The sequence below is a fragment of the Lathyrus oleraceus genome, chromosome 2, assembly GCF_024323335.1.
Source record: "Lathyrus oleraceus cultivar Zhongwan6 chromosome 2, CAAS_Psat_ZW6_1.0, whole genome shotgun sequence".
Taxonomy (NCBI): domain Eukaryota; kingdom Viridiplantae; phylum Streptophyta; class Magnoliopsida; order Fabales; family Fabaceae; genus Lathyrus; species Lathyrus oleraceus.
In genome coordinates, this window is record NC_066580.1 from 473,380,258 (window position 1) to 473,396,717 (window position 16,460).

The window sequence follows — 16,460 nt, forward strand, 5'->3', positions numbered from 1 at the left end:
TGAGTTTCACTCATATTTGTTAGTCTCTAGAACTTGAATTGACTCTTGTTGAAGCTTTTTGTTTACTTGTGCACACTTATATGATAAATGCAACTTGTTTTTGTTTTATTTATTTTTTAGCTAGTTAGCTAAAAAGTCAAGCTTGAATATATCATCCCTTATTTGAAAACCCATTAAGCATATCATCTCATTCTTTGTTTAAAACTCATTACAAGTCGAAAAGTGAAAAACAATGTTATCACCATATTCAAATGATTGAAGGAGTCTTGTTTAGAGTTGTGTGGGATTGAATTATTATAGTTGTGATGTTGGCAGAAAAAAGAAAAAGAAAAGAATAGAAAAAATAAAAATATATAAAAAAAGAAAAGAAGGATGACAATACATATTCCTTTTGAAAAAAAAAGAATAAAATGAGAAAAGAAAAGATAAATAGTTGCAAGGTTGTTGTTTGAAAATAAATGAAGTTTTTTATAGTTAAACTCCCGCAGTTTCTTTCAATTTTCTTTTGACCCTTTGAATTTTACCCTATTACCCCTTAGGATTTATCTGACCCTTACCTTGGCCAAGTTACAACCCTAATAAAAGTCATTTTGATCTTTATGTGCATGTATTTCAATTGTGAATGTTAGAGTCTTGTCAAGTTTATGGTTGTACTAATTTTTATGACGTGCTTTGAGTGTATACAATAACCTAAACACTTGAGAGTTTAGTGAATTTTATCATGTGAGGATCTTATTGCTTTTGATGTACTCTTTGGTGAACTGTCCTCTTATATGCTTTGACTTTAACAAAAAGTTGCTCACTAACACTATATTTCTTTAAGCTTAGAATGGAGATTTTACTTACACCCTTGTGATTTTTAAGGTCTTTGAATTTGCATGCTTTGTTTTGAATTTTTACTTACACCCTTTAGAGTTTTGCTCGGAATGAAAAAGTTCAAGTGTGAGAGAATTTGATCAGTGCATTTTCATGCACATTCTTTCTCTATTATGTTGCAACATTTGTAGAGTGTATTTTATTATTTCTACTATTTTTGTGTGTTTCCTTAGCTTAAGTTATTGTTACATTTATTTTATGAAATTCTGGTAGGCAGATCCCAGATATCATACACGATGTCACGACACCATGGTCAACATATTGTCATACCACAAACAATATCAGGATTTAAGTAAGAAACACTTAAATAGATAACACAAATAGTTGTTAACCCAGTTCAGTGCAATGTCACCTACATCTTGGGGCTACCAAGCCATGAAGGAAATCCACTATCATAAAATTAGTTTGAAGTTCTAAACAACCTCAGGTTTTACAAACTTCTCACTTAATCTCTACCCGTGGAATTTTTTATCTAAGACTCTCCTAGATATGAGACCATTCTCACTTCCCTTCGATTACGCAACCGTGACAATAACTAATATCAGAAAAACACAATCCTTTCTTGCTTAAAAGTTCATGGGGGATTGACAATTACAACTCAATAAAAGAAGTTCAATCCTAGTACCGAAGAGATACTCGGATGGCTAAAAAAATAAAGATAACTAAACCCTAACACAGAAAATATTCAACGTTGCTTCAATGCCTTCTTAGATTTAGAAATAATCTATAAATAACAATAGAAAGATATGGGCTTCAGGCTTGATTGATAGTAGATCCATGGACTCTGTTCAATCTCCTACATATTTGATTTCAATCATATCAAATGTTTCCTAAAATTTTTTTACATCTTTACTTCGAATATCTTGTGAAATAAATCTTCAGAGGATCTTCAGATATCTCACAAATAAGCACACATCTTTCTAGAAACTGAAACAGGGCTCACTCTAATGTTGAACTAACATGTCAGGACATGTTGTCCAACATCTTGCTTGAATATTTGTTTTTCCAAAATGCAGCCAATAACTCTACACCACAATTAACAATCTTCGCCTTTGCCAATTTTTGGCTAAAACAACATTTGCACAGACCAACTAGAAAGAGGGTAAAGAACATAGCAATAAAACCAACATACAAAAAATGATCTTTTACAAACCAAAAACAACAGAGGCAGGCGCAGCAGAAAAGAACATAACCTCACATCCGAGATAAGTAGACTCTCACACGAAGAACCTACTTCAGATAAAAGTAAATTCTTAGTCAGGATGTCAAGAAATTTGATCTGACATGAAAAAAAAAATAGGCAACACACATGAAACAAGCCTATCACCATAGTCTTGAAAAGAAAATGCTTCCTCTGAGTAGCAGAACAAGGGCAACAACTACTCCCCTCCATAGGTACTCCCTTTCAAGGGGTAAGAGTCATGGCGGGGCTAACAAGCTATCTATCACATAATTACTCCCCCTTTTTAGCCAAAAAGTTTACAAACACAAACAAGCTTTAGATGTAGCAGAGTAATCAAAAGTTAAGTTACAGACCATGAACACTTTAAAGTGCAGAAATATTAAGAGCATAGCCCACACAAAAAATTAGAAGCACAAATAAAACACAGATGAACTAGAAAACTTAAGTCCTCATCACTATTGGTTGTCTCTTCATCACACTTGCATCGGTCTCTTCTTCATTAACATCTTCTTCGCCTGCTTCATCACCTTTCAAATTTCCTTCTTCTTCAGACAAGGCCTTCATCGGGACCTCAAGGCTTCTCTTCCTCTCAGTACATATTTTGATTGTTTCATCCAAGGTCTTGGAGGTATATTTTAGGTCAGCAAAGATACCTGCTCTAGTAGTAGACCTGGAAGGTTTCTGCCCAGATGTCATGACAATATCTGGAACATGTTTCCCAGTAAAAAGCCTATAATCTAATGGCAAATGGGGATTTCTTTTGCAGACATTATCATAACTGAGAAAAATACTTGGGTGTTAACTCGGTATAACACCACAAATTAATGAGGGAAAGGCTATTAGCATCTTGACAACAAAGAAGACAACATGCTTCATTGTTTGATCAAAGACATAAGATCCAATGTCAAATTATGTCTTAGCCCCTACAATATAAATAAACTTACCCAATCAAATAACAATGTTGAAAGTGTGGTTAGTTGGCACCAAATTAGCAGCTCTAATTCTGTGAAGTATTGCATACTTCACACTCAAGTAACTATTGACATCTTCCATTTCCTTAGTCATTCTTTCACTTGTTTAGCAGTAATCTCTATGCAAATGACATTGTCAAAATTTCCACTTCAGCTTGTTATTCTTCATTTCTGTTCAAAAACTTATTTATCATTTCAGGAGAGAAATCCACACACCTTCTTCTTACATACATTTTTCTAAACTCCTTGCTCCTTTTGTTATCACAATCCTTAGAGATATTCATATTGAATTCTTTAATAAGCATTTCATAACATTTTCCAAAGCCAATCACAATTTTCATTAATCCAACTTCTTGAATCAGACCCATCACTTCTTTGCATTCAAAAGCATCTTTTCCAAGTTCTCTTTCCAGCGCCAGTCTTCTTTGGTAAACAAAATTCCATTTTTCTACATTCTCCACAGAGTGGAAGGAGATGTTGTCGATTGGCACTTCAGGAATATTTATTGGAATCTTCTTCCTAGAAGCTTGATTTCTTGTAGAAGAGACGATGTCTTGAACATTGTGTTCGACATCATTATCAAATTCACTAGACTCAGACGAGACTTCCTTCCTCTTAAGAGATTTCTTCTTGGAAACAAGAGTAACTACCTTGCTCCAACCTTTTGTAGGGCCAACACTAGTTCTTCTCCTGAGAAATTTTGAGGGCGTGTTGGAGGATTCAACAACTTTACCTTTTATGTTCTTTAACCTTTTAGCTATTCCTGGATCCAGTCTTTTACCAATGGGCTCATCATCAGAGTCCATATCATCTATATTTACTATGTTTGTAGATTGATCCTTCTTCTCTATAGAGTTTTCTTCTTTGTCAGCTAAATCTCCAGACATGCCATCAGAATCCTCTTTGTCTTCTGATTTTTTAGTAGTGTTATCAGGTTGGGCCAAGGATGTGGATACATCCGACACAACATCAGTATTAGGTTCAATACCCAAAACTTGAGAGATCATCACACGGATATTCTTATCTACATCATCTCTATTAGCAACAATCATGTTAGATTTACTCAAGGTAGTAATAGATCTAGGTTTACTAGTGTTTTCAGAGGTTTCAAAATTTTCCATAACATTTTGGACAGTAGGACATTTTGCAGAAGCATCAACATTAGGTTCGACATTAATAGGTTCCAGGTCCAGGCTAGTCATCGAATGAGGTTTTTTTACAGTTGTAAAGGGTTCAAGAATTTTTTCATTACTAGCATTCATACATGGAGAAGAAGAGGTACTTACTTTAAAGGGTTTTCCCTTTCTCAAGGAAGATGTTCTAAGCCTCTTTATAGGGGTTGCATGGCCATGAACCATAGAGAGAGGATTGACATCAGTAGTAACTTCAAAGAGATCTATATCAGTACCGACATTCTTAGGGTTCGATTGCTCTTTGGTGAGCTTTCCAGAAGTTGAGACAGAAGGTTGAGACATTTTGGAGTTTTAATTTTGAGGTATGAACTTCAAAGAAAAGATAGAGAGATGAGGGTGACCAAGAGTAAAGTTCAGAGAGAGAGTAAAGAAAATAATGAGGGTAACGTGAATGATATTGATGGAGTTAGTAGGATGGCATGTTGGGAAAATAAAGAAGGTTTTTAATGATTTTCCTTGAGTTTTATGCACCATTGAATGCAGGGAAGAGAAAGTTTGATTTCCCTGTCTCTATATCAGTAATTTCTATAGTTCTTCAAGCATGGAAATGCCCAATTCACCCTTTAACTTTTCAAACTGATTTGCATCCAAAGCTTTAGTGAAAATATCTGCCAGTTGCTTCTCAGTGGCTACATGCTCCAGAGTAATAATATTTTCCTCAACAAGATCCCTGATGAAATGATGATGAATATCAATATGCTTAGTTCTGTTGTGCTGAATAGGATTCTTAGATATGTTAATAGTATTTAGTTTGTCATAATATAATGTCATGACATCTTGTTGGACATTGTATTCCTCTAACATTTGTTTCATCCAAATTAATTGAAAACAGCTGCTTCCTATTGCAATATATTTAGCCTCAACCGTAGATAATGACATATAATTTTTCTTCTTGCTGAACCAATATATTAGATTATTTCCCAAGAAGAAACATCCTCTAAAAGTGCTCTTCCTATTGTCAGCACTGCCTGTCCAATCTGCACCACAGTATCCTATAAGCAAGGAATTTTCGTTGTGAGAATACAACATTCCATAGACACTAGTTCCATTGATGTATTTCAGGATCCTTTTCACCTGAGTAATATGACTCACTTTGGGTTCAGACTGATATATTACTCACACTCATACAACAAATGTAATGTCAGGTTTGCTAACTGTAAGATACAACAAACTACCAATCATACTCATGTACAAACTCTGATCCATGTTTACACCTTTTTCATCTTTAGTCGACTTCAAGTGGGTTGGTGCATGTGTCCTTTTATGACTAGTATTTTTCATGCCAAACTTCTTTACTATACTCTTAGCATACTTACTCTGAGAGATAAAGATAGTATCACCCATTTGTTTGACTTGGAGACCAAGAAAGTAGGTCAATTCACCAACAAGACTCATTTCAAATTCAGATTGCATCTGCCTGACAAAATTTTGGACCATCTAGTTCGACATTACTCCAAACACAATGTCATCAACATATATTTGAGCTATCATGATTTTACCATGCTCTTCTTTAACGAACACAGTCTTCTTTGTCCCTCATTTCCTTTAACCATTATTGACAAAGAACTCAGTGAGTCTTTCGTACCAAGCCCTAGGTGCTTGCTTTAATCCATGGAGAGATTTCCTTAGTTTGTAAACATGATTTGACAAGTTAGGATTTATGAACCCCTTAGGTTGTTTAACATACACTTCTTCATTCAAGTACCCATTTAAGAAGGAACTTTTCACATCCATCTGGAATAGCTTAAATTTAAGCAAACAAGCCACTCCTAAAAGCAGTCTTATGGACTCAAGACGGACAATAGGAGCAAAAGTCTAATCAAAATCAACCCCTTAATTTGAGTGTATCCTTGAGCAACAAGTCTAGCCTTGTTTCTGGTCACAATTCCTTTTTCGTTAGATTTGTTCTTGTAGATTTATTTTGTCCCAATAATATTCTTTCTTTTAGGCCTAGGAACTATATCACATATTTCATTTCTTATAAACTTCCCTAGTTCTTCTTGCATAACATTGATCCATAATTCATCAATCAAGGCTTCCTTCACATTTTTAGGTTCAAACTTTGAGACAAAGCAAGCATTTGATATCACATCTCTAGATCTAGTGGTGATCCTTTCATTAATATTTCCAATAATAAGTTCTGTTTATGATCTTTCTGAATTCTAGTAGAGGGACCTTTGTTGACTTGATGGTTGTATGGTTCGGTGACTACTGGTTCACTATTTGACTCAATAACTCCCTCATTTTCAGAAGTACCAGTCTGCTGAAATGATGTGTCAACATCTTCTTCAACATCGGTTCCTTTCTCTATGATATTATTATCTACTACAACATTGATGGATTCCATCATGACTTTGGTACTAAAATTAAAAACTCTATAGGCTCTGCTGTTTGTAGAGTAGCCCATAAATATTCCTTCATCACTCTTGGGATCCATCTTTCTTCTTTGTTCAGGATCAGCCAAAATGTAACATTTGCTTCCAAACACATGAAATCATTTGACAATGGGCTTCCTTCCTTTCCATAGTTCATAGAGAGTAGCTAAAGTACCAGTTCTTAGAGTGACCCTATTATGAATATATCAAACGATATTCATTACTTCAGCCCAAAAATGGTAGGGTAGATGTTTAGCATGAAGCATGACTCTAGCTGATTCTTGTAGAGTCCTATTCTTGCGTTCAACAACTCCATTTTGCTGAGGGGTGATGGGAGAAGAGAACTCATAGCCAATACCTTTAAAGGAGAAAAATTCAGCAAATTTGCTATTTTCAAATTCCTTGTTATGGTCACTTCTAATCCTGGCAATTCTATTTTCCTTCTCTCTTTGAAGCCTTTGACATAAATCTTTGAAGACCTCAAAAACATCTAATTTTTCCTTGATGAAGTTCACCCACGTGAATCTTGAAAAATCATCAACAATAACATATGCATGCCTTTTCCCGCCAAGACTCTCAACCTTCATGGGGCCCATTAAGTCCATATGAATAAGTCCCAGAACCTTTGAAGTGGTCTGATGTTCCAACTTTGGATGTGACATCTTGGTTTGCTTCCCAATTTGAGACTCCCCGTAGATTTTACCTTCTTCAATCTTGAGCTTTGGAATACTCTGATGGATTCTTTAAACACAATCTTTTTCATGCTTTTCAGATGAAAATATCCAAGTTTTTGGTGCCACAGGTTGACTTGATCTTCTTTGGATACCAAACATGTGGAAGAGCAGTTAATTTCTTGAGATGTCCACAAGTAACAATTGTCCTTAGACCTGACTCCCCTCATCAGAACTTCATTTTTCTCATTAGTGACCAAACACTCAGATTTGGTGAAATTAATTTTAAGACCTTCATCACATAACTGAACGATGATAATCATATTAACAGTGAGACATTTTACCAATAGAACATCATCAAGACTCGGGAGTCCTGTGCCGGCTAATCTTCCAACTCATTTAATTTCACCTTTAGCCCTATCTCCAAAGGTGACATAACCGGTCGAGTAGGACTTTATGCTCTCCAAAAAAAAATTGACACCAGTCATGTGTCCAGAACATCCACTATCAAAATACCAGTCTTCTATATTTGAAGCTCTAAGAGAGGTGTGAGCTATGAGACTAGTGTTGGCAGGCTTGGGTATCCACTCCATTCTAGGGTTAGTGACCACTTGATTAACCTTGGGTTGTGTTAGATACCTCGAATAGCCACATAGTTTGAAGTAGAAAGGCTTTATATGAACAAATTTTCCACAGTAATGACATCTCCAGCGTAATAACTTGCCTCCAATTTGAGTACTCTGATGTATGGCACGATGTTGAGTTATATGATTAGACATTACAGGCTCAGGCTCCCTTTTAGGTAGAACAAATTTTGTCATAGGGCTTTCTCCTTGTTTGTCCAAACTTAAACCTATCCCCCTAGATCTCCAGCCACTTTCCTAACTTGCAGAACTTCATCTAACACATCAGAGCCCTTGTTCAACATTCTTACAAACTTTGTCATGTTATCAAGTTTGGAAGTCAATAGCATCCCCTCATCTTGAAGATCAGAGATGATATATATTTTATTTTTCTTTTTCCTCCTATAGTTGAGATATAACTTTCTTCTGTTTTTCTCTCAGCTGACAAACTTCTTCACTTCTGATGCATATTTCTCTGTAAGAGGAAGCCGTTTCTTCATAGGAAACTTCTTCATCACATGAATCTTCATCAGATTCATATCTTCCAGTTAAAGCAGTTACATGTTTTGCAGCTTCATCAGATTCACTTTCAGAGTTATCATCATCATACCAAGAAACAGACAATCCATTTCTTTGTTTATTGAGATATGTAAGGCAATCTTCTCTAATGTGTTCAAATCCTTCAGACCCATGATATTGAATTCCTTTACCTTGATTGGATCTCTCTTATGTTCTTGCTCTTTTCTAAAAGTCATTGTTATTGTTGATGTCAGAAGGGATGTTCTTGACATTTGGTCTTGACTTCCTGTCCATTCTCTTTATCACTTTGTTGAATTGTCTTCCAAGTAGTACAATAACATTAGTCATTCCTTCATCAGTATCCAAGTTACATTGGTCCTCTTCATCTTCAGTGTTTGATACAAAAGTTATACTGTTGTTCTTCTTTTTAGATCTGTCACGAATACCTAATTCAAAAGTTTGGAGTGACCCAACAAGTTCATCTACTCTCATGTTGTTGATGTCTTGAGCTTCTTCAATGGTTGTGACCTTCATGTCAAATTTCTTAGGTAGGGACCTGAGAATTTTTCTAACTAGTTTTTCTTCTGACGTCTTTTCTCCCAAGGCACTAGATGAATTTTCTATTTCAAGAATATTCAAGTGAAAATCATGAATATTCTCACCATCTTTCATCTTTAGATTCTCAAATTTGGTAGTGAGTGTCATACCCTAAAATTCACCCTACCCTTCACAAGTTCATCTAGGTCACTAACCCTAAATATTTGCATATCCTGATTTGCATTCATCTCATCCACATACTCATTGTATCATAACACATTCCACTTGCATTTGAAAAGACATAAAATCATGGGTTCGAGGGTTTTATCACACGTGGCATTGAATATGAGGCTTACAAGGTTGAGATCCATATGGTCATTCATGGAGCTTCATTAGTTTGTTCAAACAATTCATTAGAGGTCTACTTGTTCATGATCTTCATACTGTGATCAAGGGGTGGTCATTTAAGGTGTTACAATTTGTTGCTTGGTTGAGTATTCATTGGCTTGGTTGTGTTTGTTTGGATTTCAAGTCTAGTATCATGGCATACCTCATTTGATTTAAAGGCGATGTGTTGTTCAATCAAGTCCATTTTCATTCATTCTATCGAGTCATTATTCAAGTTCATTTCATACAAGTCATTACCTATCATTTCACCCAAAATACACATTTCTACCTAAGTTAACTTTTTGGTCAACCAGTTGACCAAAGTCAACCATCTAACCAAAGTCCATTTTAAAACTTGATTCATTTTCATATTCTTAAACCAAAGTCATCCTCCGCCTTTTAAATCATGTTCATTTTAAACCATATCTAAACCATATCCATTATGAACCATTTTCATTTCAATCCATTACGATGTGCACCATGACCTTTCTCATACATAAATCATCAAACTTCCAAATATCGACCATTTTGTATTTCAATTTCACATATTCAATTTCAACCAATACATACATATTTCGTGTAAATCAAGTTCAACCAAACTTTCATTCAAAATCATATTCAACCATATACTCATATTTAGGCCATTTCGTAATCGTGTCATACAAATTCCAATTCATCCAATTTCTAAATCACCTTATAATTCAACCATTAATTTTCACACTTTCATACAAATTTCATTCTAATACATAACATGTCAATTACAATCATAAACCACATGTTTACATTCAAACCCAATTTACAAACCACATAAGAAAAATCAATATCATTTAAGCCCATTAGTCATTCAACTTTCCAACTTCATTTAAGCCCATAAACCAATTAATCCATCCATTTGAATACAAAAATAAAAGAGAATGAGTATGCAGAAGCCACAAACCGCCACAAACTACAAGAGCAAACGAATTATGCAGAGTAAATAGCAGCTGTGAGACGGTAACGGAAGCTGCAACAGCTGCAAAACCAAGCGGCGACAATGGATAAGCATCTGATACGCACGAAATGACGACATTCCAAACCGCAGGAGTAAGCTAAACGGCGACACAACTCACAAATACACGCCAAATACGACGATAGCGACTGCAACACGCATGGACGAATACGGATTTCCTGCAAAACCATAAGAGGAAACAAAAGAAATTCAGGTAACACATTAACCCTTAAACATTCAGCAGAAATCCACCAAGGTTGTCTCACAAAAAAGAAGCTGGATAAAAAACTCGAAGAACCGGCAAAACCGAAAAGGACCAATTCACGACTTCCCAATCACATTCAGTTCACAACACAATAAGTCCATAACAAAACTCCAACTAACTCGCTAACCGATAACAGGATACAACAAACTAGAGGGCAACCAATCTCTAACTAAATTCCAAACAGAAAACAGAAACCGGAACTAGCCACAACTGAACCATAACATAACCTGAAAAAAACTTTCTTCCAAAAGGTGCTCAACCAACTGAACATAATTTCAACAAAACAACACAAACCAATTTCATAACCGAATAACCAACTCATAACAGTTCCTAACCGATTTTCCTAACATAATTTGGAAGGAGAGAAGTCTATATATAGCTCACCATTCTGATTCAGGATGTCTCCTCTCCTCATTCTTCAAAAAACCGCACTGCACTTCTTCACCCTCACTCTCCAACAATCCTCCATCACAATTGAAAACCATCTTCACCCTCACCACTTCTTCACAACCCTCACGACATCATCTTCATACTACCATCATCTCTAACCTCTTCCTCAACTATGCAGGATCAAAAACTCATAACAGAAAATCCCAAAGAGAACCTTTCAACATCCTGTTTTTCAACCTTCTTCAACCTCCAAACTTCACCCCCAACTCAACAACTTCCTCACTTTCAACCATCAAATATCTTCGACCAAAGACCTCTTAAAACTATAACAGAATCACTGAAGACGATAACAAAACAAGAAAAAACGTGCAGTTCATAACTTCCGAAGGGATTCTTACTCAAATGGGAACGTTGAACCCGATCTGAGATTTCTGGGAAGCTTGGGCCTTTGGCCCAAGTATTTTGTTTCTATACAGACCCCTATCCAATTCTTGTCAACACCCCAGGGCCATCATCTATTTCTTAATTCATTTGTTAAACCATGATTAGAGTTTAATTTCGTTTAAATTATGTCGTTCATCGTGATGCTGATTAAAATTGCTAATCCATGTTAGATTTAGTTTAAATTCTAGACTTTAGATATTAGGAATTAATCCATGTTTTGATCAATTAGTTAATTAGATTCAAGTAGATAGTTAATTAGAAGTTAGGTTTAAACAAATTCTAGAATAGATTTAGTTTTTCTTAATTTTCCAAAATTAATTTTCATTTGACTAACCATGTTTTGATTAGGTTTTAGTCGTTAGATTTTGGTGATTTCATATTTTATGGATTTTGTATGAATTAAGATAGTTGGATATTGATTAATTGTGATCATAACCCATGTTTAGGTAGATTTTAATTCGTAGAATTAATATTCACTTTAATTGTCCATTTAATCGATTTCGTTGGTTTATGATCACTTTGATTAAATTGAAAATCTCATTTCAATTTAGGTGATGAATACTTTGCATGTATAATTCCATTTGCCATGATCCTAGGATAGATCTTTGATTACTTTTCATTGATTGATCCATTACCTCTTGAATTGATTTTAACCATTGAGCAGTCTTACATATTGTTGCATCATTCTCATTCATGCTAACTCGTTTGTTGTTTTGTGTCCACATGTTGACTTTGAGATGTAAGTTCACTCCTAGCTACCCATGCTTCTAACCATTTCATTTTCATTCAATGACTTTGTATTGTTTGGAGTACCATGTCACTTGTATGCCTTAGGCATGGTACATAGTTTAGTAGTTTATAACTTGTATTTTCCTTTCATTCCCTCTCCATTATATCGTGCGGATCCATCCCCCCATTGTGGGTCAAATCTTCCCCCTCCCCTTAGTCATGTAATAGTTTAGCTTTATTGCTTTCTAGTTAAATTCTACCAAGTTAATTTTTCATATTTAGTTTGTGATTGTTTCAGTTGGTTGTTCTTTCAAATTCATAATTTACCAGAATTTTGATCACTTGGAGTCTTATATCTCATAAGTAGAAATGTGAATATGAAGAAAATATGTTCAAAAACTAAAAATAAATACAAATAACTTAGAATAACATAAGTCATTGTGATGTTAAAATATTGACACAGGTCCCGACAACATCATCATTTGATAAAGTCTTTATAAAAGTATATAAATTACCGTGTCTTCAAATATTCGTGACACTTCCTAAATCAGAATTTTAGTATCAGAGTTTAACATCATGTTGATTTCAATCAAAATATTGATTTCAAGCCTTCATGTTGATCCAATATTTTTTCCAGTGCTCTGATATTCGTTCCTCCATATTTTCCTTTGTGAAAGAGATAAATAGAGATTCCGTCAAAATCTTAATTTCAAGCCTTCATGTTGTTCCAATTACTTTTCAGAGTTCTGATATTCGTTCCTCCATGTTTTCCTTTGTGAAAGAGAGAAAGAGAGATTCCATCAAAATCTTGATTTCAAGTCTTTATGTTAATCGAATTTCTTTCTGTTGCTCTAATATTCGTTCCTCGATGTTTTCCTTTGTGAAAATATGTCAAGATGATATCAAATGTATTTTGAGTTTTTACTTATATGTTTGCAGAAGGTAAAAATTTGCTAGGCAAATGTGTATCTCGCCTAGACAATTGAGGTTACTTTCATCCTTATATGTCAATAAAGCCGCCTTAGTTCCCTCTATGAATCAACTCTTATAAAATCATTTGATCTCTCTTTTCTCACTCCTACCTGGCCTAACGAATTCAATTGCCTTATTTTCCCTCCATTTTAATGCCTCGGCTCTCTTCTTCCTTGCTTTTTACTCGTCTAATGAATTACTTGCACTCAAAATCATTGCTCTTTTCAATGCCAAATAATAACATTGGCATAGAAAATCAAAGTTGTTAGAATTAATTTAATAGCATTGGAAGAAGATAAAAGTTGTTAGAATTAATTTAATAATTAATCAATATAGAGTATAAAATTAAAATCATACTTTCATGCATAAAAAAATACACAAACGATTAAAAAAAATCCAAAGCAAAAGATTTGTAAGCAGTGACGACAATTATCTTGAAATACGAGCAAAGAAAGAGATACAGAGAAGAACACATATTGATTTGTGGTTCTTCCTCAACCTGACTCCTTATGCGTTAGACCAATTCATTGAAAGAAGAGATAATATTCAACATTTCATTTTCATAACTTTCTCTCCCCCCCTTACTCTCCCACTCTCTTCCTCCCTCTCTCAATCTATCTATCTATTTCTATTCAATCTTTATTGAAACTTAGATTTGCTTCTATCTCTTAAAATCTACTATTTCTTCTTCACCATACTATTAATAAGCGGACATTCATCCATTTTATTTCTTCATAGATGTTGGATCGATTTTAACCTACAACAAAGAGGATTTCTACACTTTATCTTACTAATCAAAAGGTTAATAATTGACCTTTGTGGTCTCAACACTTTTTTGTAATTTAAAATTAGGTTTTATTTAAATTCAAGTTTTTTATCAATTAAATTATATATGGTTGTAGTTTGTTTAAATTTAAGGTTTGTGTATCTGTTAAAAAGAATTAGACTTTTTAGAATTTGTTTAAATTTAAGCTGTGTAAAATTATTTATCATCATCAAAAAATGATATTTATTTTGTTGTTTCTTCACTCCCTTTATCACCTTCATCAATGTCTTGAATTCTCACAGAAATATCTCTTCTTGTATATGCTTTACTTATTTCAAAGAGATGAAGACCCTTTAGTACCTTTGATATCAAATAAACTTCAACAATTTCATCTTTTTAAGTATTTTTTGTGACTTGAAGGCTGTTTTTTTATGTAAACTTAATCTATAACAAACAAACAAAACAGTATGTGATGCCATAAGGTGTCTTGATTTCCAAGGTTATCCATTTTACAATCAATCAAACCACACATTACAACAAGGGACCAAACCTCTTAATTCATGCGGATCCACTCAACTATCTTGTATCTCACCACATATTCATCCTATCATGTGAATATTAATGAGAACAAAACACACACATTTTATTCACATCAAAATAATGTGCTACTAGTATTGCAATAAAGTAGCAACTACTAACTAGTACTACATGAATTGCAACAGTCCAACTCGAATGGTTCTAACTAGCTCCTGCACACTTAGCCTGAATTCATTATCCATCTGCATTTTCACCACAAGACAAACCGACTAAGTAAATGCAATCAACTAAGTCAACACTGTCGCATAATGTTGAAACAACAACACACAAAAAAAAAAAAAAAAAAACATTAAAAACATGTTACCTCAGCTATGATGGTTATGTCAAGTTTCGTGGTTCCAAAAAGCAAGGTACTATTGCTTGTGACAGAAAGATGAAGATTCTCTATCACTTGGATTATCTTCATCAACGCACCTTTTTCTTTCTCACAGTGAATTCTTATCAGCACGTTTTTCTCTGACACTCTTGCCTCAACTTCTGGCAGTGACCGATTCGGGTGACAACAATTACCACCATTTCCAGAATTCGAGGAAGTGTCTGAAACTGAAACATCTTCATCTGAAGAACATGATTTTGTCTTCTCAACATAAACCACAGACTCAATGTTTTTCCTTTGGTTCTTCTGTTCCAATATCTTCACTTGTTCTTGAAGCTGTTTCACATGGTTTATTGCATCTCCTAACACAGAAGCCTTATCCATCTACACACCCAAATGATTGATTAATTAGTAACAGTAACCCTTATGAATCCACTTAACAAATCAACAATAAAATCAATTTGGGTATCATTATTAAGCATAAAAATTGAACCTTTTTCAAATCTGGAATCAGTGCTGAAAGAGCTATGAACTGTTGACTAAGTTTTTCTCTTCTTTTCCTCTCAGCAATTATGTGATCTTGAGCATGTTTTGTTACTGAATCAGTCTTTTTGCTCTCTAGAATACTTCGTTTAGGTTCCTTTTTCTGATTTGAGGTTAAATACTTCCCATTATTCAAAATCTTACCTTTTGGTTCTAGTTCTGGTTCTGGTTCTGGATTGTTGAAACAAAGAATGTAGGAATGAGACCCTATGTTTGAAGGGTTATTAGTCTTGAGTGTCTTTATAGGTCTCTCAAAGCTGTTAACAACATCTCCTGAAGAATTACTCATAGTACTTGAGGTTGTGTGAGAACAATGACTACCACTGGACAAAGATTGTGGCAAGATGTCACGGTCTTGTGACAAAGGTACTATGTTTATGTCATTGATGATTTTGTAATCTTCTGGATCCTAAACATGTTGAAAAGACACAAGATATATGTAAAATAAACAAAAACATTCAAGAGTGTACAAAAAAAAAACAAATGTATTTACCAAATCACACAACCAACTTGTCCATGACTCATCATTTGGTGTCATTTTGGTAGCTGCAACTTCCATTATGAGTCAAATGCAAGATCCTGAAAGTAAGACCTGAAATTTAGATGAAAGTAAGGTTGAAATGAACACATAATGGAACTCAATCATAATATAATATGATGAAGTGAAAATGGGATCCATTACCTTTATGTCTGAATAGTGTGAGAGAAGTTGCTTTGTTTATCCTTTATATAAGAGAGTATCAATGATAGATTATAGTAGTAGTACTTGCTACAAAAACAAAAATCCTACTTCTTCTTTTTTTTTTATTATATTTTACTTTTGTTTTGGAATTTTTCTGATTTGTTAAGTTATGTGGATGTGGTATTTTCTATTTAAATTGTAGCAGAGAAGAGTTTATCACCTTGAAACAAAAAATGACTAATTGGATATTACTTTTGTGAAATAGTGGACCATTTTAAAACAAAAATATATATAAAAGAGGGACCACATATGTATAACTTGACAAAACATATGTCATTTTAAAATAAAAAGCAAAGAGAAGATAAATTAAAATTTAAAATAAAAGATAGGAGACTAAAAGTGTAATTTAGTATACTATGGTGAAATCTGATCT

General features: G+C 34.2%; 1 protein-coding gene and 1 long non-coding RNA gene across 2 annotated transcripts; both read right to left on the reverse strand.

Moving 5' to 3' along the window:
* Nucleotides 1-10,007: 10,007 nt before the first annotated feature.
* LOC127120519 (uncharacterized) lies at nucleotides 10,008-11,473 on the reverse strand. Its single transcript, XR_007803220.1, has 2 exons — nucleotides 10,973-11,473; nucleotides 10,008-10,502 (listed from the first exon to the last, which is right to left on the reverse strand). It is a non-coding gene; the product is annotated as an uncharacterized LOC127120519 (long non-coding RNA).
* A 2,886-nt stretch (nucleotides 11,474-14,359) lies between these two features.
* On the reverse strand, nucleotides 14,360-16,161 carry LOC127120520 (transcription factor bHLH18). The gene is made up of 5 exons (XM_051050970.1): nucleotides 16,028-16,161; nucleotides 15,839-15,937; nucleotides 15,296-15,754; nucleotides 14,791-15,186; nucleotides 14,360-14,668 (listed from the first exon to the last, which is right to left on the reverse strand). The coding sequence occupies exons 2-5, from the start codon at nucleotides 15,902-15,904 to the stop codon at nucleotides 14,594-14,596; spliced, it is 996 nt and encodes a 331-aa protein (XP_050906927.1). The 5' UTR covers nucleotides 15,905-15,937; nucleotides 16,028-16,161; the 3' UTR covers nucleotides 14,360-14,593.
* Nucleotides 16,162-16,460: the final 299 nt, after the last annotated feature.